The 6,090-nt window shown below is 53.4% G+C and overlaps 2 protein-coding genes across 2 annotated transcripts; both read left to right on the top strand.

Moving 5' to 3' along the window:
• Nucleotides 1-939: 939 nt before the first annotated feature.
• Nucleotides 940-2,688, top strand: LBRM_32_2580 (conserved hypothetical protein; the record flags this gene model as incomplete). The annotated part of the gene is made up of 1 exon (XM_001567561.2): nt 940-2,688. The coding sequence occupies one exon, from the start codon at nt 940-942 to the stop codon at nt 2,686-2,688; it is 1,749 nt and encodes a 582-aa protein (XP_001567611.1).
• A 1,305-nt stretch (nt 2,689-3,993) lies between these two features.
• On the top strand, nt 3,994-5,010 carry LBRM_32_2570 (putative cytochrome-b5 reductase; the record flags this gene model as incomplete). The annotated part of the gene is made up of 1 exon (XM_001567560.1): nt 3,994-5,010. One exon carries the CDS (start codon nt 3,994-3,996, stop codon nt 5,008-5,010), a length of 1,017 nt encoding a protein of 338 aa, XP_001567610.1.
• Between the last annotated feature and the right edge of the window lie 1,080 nt (nt 5,011-6,090).

Raw genomic sequence — 6,090 nt, 5'->3', positions numbered from 1 at the left:
GACGTTTTTTTTTTTTTTTTTTTTTTTTTTTTTTTTTTTTTTTTTTTTTTTTTTTTTTTTTTTTTTTTTTTTTTTTTTTTTTTTTTTTTTTTTTTTTTTTTTTTTTTTTTTTTTTTTTTTTTTTTTTTTTTTTTTTTTTTTTTTTTTTTTTTTTTTTTTTTTTTTTTTTTTTTTTTTTTTTTTTTTTTTTTTTTTTTTTTTTTTTTTTTTTTTTTTTTTTTTTTTTTTTTTTTTTTTTTTTTTTTTTTTTTTTTTTTTTTTTTTTTTTTTTTTTTTTTTTTTTTTTTTTTTTTTTTTTTTTTTTTTTTTTTTTTTTTTTTTTTTTTTTTTTTTTTTTTTTTTTTTTTTTTTTTTTTTTTTTTTTTTTTTTTTTTTTTTTTTTTTTTTTTTTTTTTTTTTTTTTTTTTCTCTTTTTTTTTTTTTTTTTTTTTTTTTTTTTTTTTTTTTTTTTTTTTCCTCCCCCCCTCTGCCCCCACGTCAGAGTGTCGTGCTGGGTAGGCCAAGCTCAAGCGAGTGCAGTCATCCGCTGATACCTTTCCTCTGGTCACGACGCGAGCTCGAGAATCAAAGACCTAGGTTGAGCGCCTTCTCCGGCGCGCTGTTGGCAGCTTGCTTGCTCGCTTCCGGTCAGTTCCTCTCTCTATCGACGTTTGCACAGGAGGAGAGGGCGGGCCAACTCCTCTTCACATGTTTCTTCCACTCTTTTCTCCTCCTGTGTTTTTCTTCTGTGCTTTGTGCTGCCCCACTCTCGTGCGTCTGCCCGACACACATACGCGCACGTGTGTAGAGGAGCAAGGGGCTGCTACAGCTCGAACAAACGTGCAGACACTTCTTTTACATGCGACCTTGACGGAATACATCCAACACAACCAAATAGGAAGAGGAAGGAGACGTCACACAAGAGAGGTCGCAAACTATACAATCACACACTCACCCATCATGGCGTTTAACGCATTTGCGAGCTCGGCAACGCTGGGCTTTGGTGGCGGGTCGACTCCGGCTGGAGGATTCGGCTTTGGCAATTTAGGAAGTGTTGCTTCCACCGCACCTCCTGGAGCTGGAGGCTTCAGCGCTACCGCCACCTCAGTCCCGGCTTTGGGGTTCAACTTTAGCGCTGGCGCATCGACTTCTGCTGCATCGGCTCCGGCACCGACTGGGACGACTATTGGCTTAGGAGGATTCGGCGCTGGCAATGCGGCATCTCCGTCCGGCCCGTCGGCTAGCGGCTTCTCAACAGCTCTGCAGCCCCCAGCGAACCCAGCGACACCGTTTGGTACTAGCGGATTCGGTTCTGAAGCGGCTGCTTCAGCGGCTGCGCCAGGAACCGCAGCTCCAGCAGCCTCTACGCCGTTTGCCACTGCGAGCACCCTGGCTGCACCAATCTCTGGAGGGGGTGGCTTTGGTGGCACGACAACCAGCGCGGCAGCAGCTCCATTCAGCGGCTTCAGCACAACTACGAGCACCACCCTCGCTGCTCCCGTTGATGCCACCCCTGCCACTGCACCAGCAAGTGCGTTACCGGCCTCAGGAGCCTTTGGCTTTGCTGTTGCTCCGGCTGCTTCAGCGCCGACTGCGAAGGCACCGGTGGGCTTCGGGCCATTCGGTGGTGCAACTTCTGCAGCGACGCCTTCTGCTGACGGTGCCAAGACATCCTCCAGCGGAGGGTTTGGGCTTAGCACCGGCATCGGCGCCGCCCTCAATGCCGCTTCCACACTCGGTGACGGCAGCACGAGCGGTCTTGCGGCTGCTCCAGCCAGCTTCGGTGGTAAGAGCTTGTCCCTGGCACCAGCCCCTGCTGCAGCTCCTGCAACTGGAGGGTTCGGCGTGACGTTGGCTAACCCAACCTCGGCTGGTGCTGGTGCTGCTGCTGCTGCGACCCTACCCGCCGCTGGTTGTGGTTTCAACTTCGGCAACACAGGCGCTGAAACAGCGTCATCCGATGCAGCAAAGACCGTCGGTGCCACAGCGTCTTCCGCAGCAACGGCGTCTCCTCCGGCAGCGGCCACAGGTGGAAGCACCGTGTTCACTGCGGCGGGTGCGACATCCTCGGAGACAAGGGCTGAGAAGGCGCCGCTCTTGTCGACCGCGGCAGCTGCCGCCGCCTCGCCGTCGCAGGAATTTGGCGGAAAGGGCCTCGGTGCGGTTCTACGCAAACTGGATATTGACGTCGCCTTAGATCAGAGGAACTTCGCCGACCTTGCCCGCCACGTCGTCGCGCGCGACCGACAGATCATGGCACGTGGCCGAGAGTTGACCGAGGTTCAGTCAGTCGTGAAGGATGCCTTGACAGCGGCAAAAAGCGCTGAGGCGACATTGGCGGAGTGCAAGCAACGGCAAGCAGTCCTCTCTGAGTACTTGCAATCTCTGGAAGACAAAGTGCAGCCATACTACGCGCAATGGGAGCAGCAGCAGCAGCACCATTCGACAGACCCTCGCGGTGTGGACCAGCAGCGCGCAGTCACGTACGACAACGTTATAGCGCTGCTAGAAGAGGTTCAGGGCGTGGAGGAGAAGGTGGGGCGTGCTATACGCCAGCACAATCACTCGCGCAACGAGCTGCTGGGTCTGAGCGAGATTGAGGGGACGATGCGGCTGATCGACGGGCAGCTGTGCGCACTGCAATGCTGCTCGGCGCTGGCCTCCGCGCTAGAGTTGGAGCTTGATCGTCTGCTTGGTAAAGCGGCGTAGCACGAGTAATCCTAATGAAGAGTGCTGTGCTGTGGAAAATTAGGTGGCGACAACATGCAGTTGTGTTGGGGTGCGAGCGCGCCTCGTGAGATGAAGGGGGCGAGGGGAAAAACAAACAAACAAGCAGAGCAGAAAACAAAAGAAGATGCGAAACGAAACTGATGGATCGTAGGGTTGGCCAGTGAATCGCTTCGTGCGCATTCCCTCTCCTTTGTGTGTGTATGTGTGCGTGTGCTACTCCAAAAGAGAAGACGCTACACGCGCTGCTGGCACACGTGTCTAGACAAGTAACGTCAGCGAACAAGTCTTCCAACAGGCAACAGCGGACGAAAATGAACAAGGAAAACGAATGATTATCCTACTCCTCCTCCGCGGGGGGGGGGGGGGAGGAGGCGGAGACACAGCAAAATGGAACAGCAATGTGGTTCACACTGGTGGCGTTTGTGTATGTTCCTGAGAGATCATCAACGAACGTGGTAAAGGGGCGTGGGTGCGCATGTCTGTATTGATGTTCGTTGCTGCCCCTCCAGCAGTAATGTGTGCGCATCGCAGCAGGAGTGAAACGCGAGAGAGAAGGAGAGGGGTGGCTCTTCCACGAACATTTTCGACCTTTCCGTCTTCCTCGCACTTCCCGCCTCTCATTTCACCTTGGCTCTCCTCTTGAAAGCAACTAAGCAGTCCAATCTACTTTTCCCCTCCTTCTTCCGCCTGCACGCCCCATCATCGCCCCCCCCCCCCCCCCCACCACCACGCGTTCCGCTTCTTTTTCGTTTTCGTTTCCCCGCTTTCTCTCTTGACTCTTTTTCTCTGTTTTGTGCGCTTCTCCTCGAGATTCGTGGCTCTAGCAGACTGCGCCCCACTCTTCTCCGTGATAGCTATCTTTTCCTACTTTGTGCCCCCCCCCTCCCCATCTCCACTCGCTGCACGGTCCTCCTTGCTCTCTCGTTTTGGACGCTCCCTTTTAAATCGCTTCTTTTGCTTCGACTGCCTTGTCCTACACGACGCACGCATCAGGAGGACAAGCAAACCACCGCAGCCCCTCTTTTTCCCTCCACCTTTTCTATCCCGTGCGGTGTCTGCCCCCCCTTCCTCAACCACCACCGCCGTGAATTGCGCTTCTTGTTTTTCCTTCGTTTGTTTTCCCCTTTCCCTTGGAAGAGAGTCCATCGCCCCAGCCGATACGCATGAGAGCACGAAAGCAAGCGCATACATACACATACGCTCCGAGACACATCGAAGTGTCTTGCCCGATAACCATCGCTCTTCCCTCCCCTCCCCCCCTCTCTCTCTTCCTCTCGAGTCCTTATGGTCAAATTTCTGTCCTTTGGCGTGGCCGCCGCCCTCGGTGCTGCCTTCCACACCTACACCTCTTCCCAGCGCATGGTGGCGGAGTGCGCCGGAAAGACGGACGTCTTCACTACCAAGTTCAAGCCGTTTGTGCTGGGCGAGGTGCTAAACTTGGCTGAGGATGTGGCCATCTTCCGTTTTCTGCTACACGATCCGAGCGATACCTTTGACCTTGTGCCGTGCAGCACGCTCCAGGCCCACTTCAAGGAGGGCTCGAACATGGTCGATCAGCCCATGCGCTTCTACACCCCCATCACACCGAACGGGACAAAAGGCTATTTTGACCTTCTCGTGAAAAAGCAGCGGCCAGGCCGTTTTACCGAGCACCTCTTCTCCATGGATGTCGGGGAGTCGTTGCTGTTCCGCGTCGTTCAGTACAAGCTGATGTACAGGAAGAATCGCTGGACCGATGTAGGCATGATCTGTGGCGGCACAGGCTTGTGCCCTATTCTCCAGTTCATGAACGCCTCTCTGGACACAGAGGGCGATTCAACGAAGCTTAGTATGCTTTTCGCCAACCGCTCAGAGAATAAGATCCTGCTCAAGGGCTTGCTTGATGAAAAGGCCCGCGAGCACAAGGATCGCCTGCAAATCTTCTACACAGTCGACAGCTTCGACGATCCGAACATGATCTCAAACCCTGTGTACAAGAAAGGGACTCCCCTCACGGTGGACGTCGAGAAGCAGCCCAGCACGAGTCCTGATGGCAGGAAGTACTTTCACGGCTTCAGGGGTTACATTGACGTGCCCATGTTGCAGGCGACGATGCCGAAGCCGTCACCGTCGACGCTGCTTCTCGTCTGCGGGCCCGACCCGATGATGGTAAAGGTGGTCGGTGCAGCGCCGATGGTGCTGCGCGCCATGTCGGGGGGACTCGCGTACCAGCCCTCCGGTGCGGTACTGAACAACGCCGCGGACGTCTCCGGGTTTCTCGGCAGCCTGGGCTACGAGAAGGAGATGGTCTACCGCTTCTAAGGCACCTGTGTAGATGAAGGTGAAGCAGTGGGCACACAGGAGCGCCGCCATGGCAAAGGGGCTCCTTGGACGCCTTGGAAAACACATCGATGTTGCGGCGTCGAGACAATGACAGTCAGCGAATGCCGAGAGAAGCAGCTGCGACACTACAGAGGCACTAGACGAAATGCCAGAGATTTGTGGGCGAACGCAGTGGGTGGTAGCTGCGGTGGGCGAACGCCGAGAGAGGACGGCGCTCTCTGTCTTGGGCTCTCTCTACACTTGTGGATGTAGGTATGTGTCACCGGAACGACACGTGAGTCTTTACAGTTCGTCTTTTGGTTCAGCGAAACCACTCGCTCGCTAGCGCTCCCCCCGCTACGATCGTCTCCTTCATCTCTTCCTCTCTATGAATGTAGTTTCGTGTTTCTCCTTTTGTGCCCGGTACGACAGCGTTGTGCGACAGTGGAAGCTGGCCGATCTCCCTCCCTCTGCCTCCTCTTTTCCATTGTGCCTCATGTTTGTTGTCGCTGTAGTGGTGCGGCTGCCACCTCACCTGCTGTAGTTGTGGAAGCAAATGACGCAGCTGCTCAGGGGTTTGCACAGACACCGCGGAATAGAGGGGCGGGGAGAGGCTGGGCATGGTGTGGAGGGTGGGTGGCCACGGAAGGAGAGGCATATGCTCTTTTCCTTTCCACTCCCCTCGAGATGTTTTCTATGAAGTCAATCTTCTCTGCTTCTCCAAGGCTCTTTTTTTTTGCGCTTTCTTCATGCCGTCCACAGTGCCCTTTCCGCTGTTTTCAGCTCTTGTCCTCTTTACCAGCAAGCACCCCGCAGTTCCTGTATAGAGAGCGGAGGAGAAGAGGTCCACATCGCCTTTCTTTTCCCCCTTTACGGCTCTATGAAGGCACGACCACATGTGTGCCTGTGTGTGTGTGTGTGTGTGTGTGTGTGTGTGTGTGTGTGTGTGTGTGTGTCCGAGTGATTTGTGCTCGCTTTAAATCTTCCTTTGCATCTCTACCGTCCCGCACGTACACCCAGTCGCGCCCCACACAGGCGCCAGCGGTTTTACTTTTGTTGTTGGGTCTTCTCTGTGGCTCG

Source organism: Leishmania braziliensis, chromosome 32, assembly GCF_000002845.2.
Source record: "Leishmania braziliensis MHOM/BR/75/M2904 complete genome, chromosome 32".
In the NCBI taxonomy this organism is placed as follows: Eukaryota; Euglenozoa; class Kinetoplastea; order Trypanosomatida; family Trypanosomatidae; genus Leishmania; species Leishmania braziliensis.
This window is presented reverse-complemented; position numbering and strand designations above follow the sequence as displayed.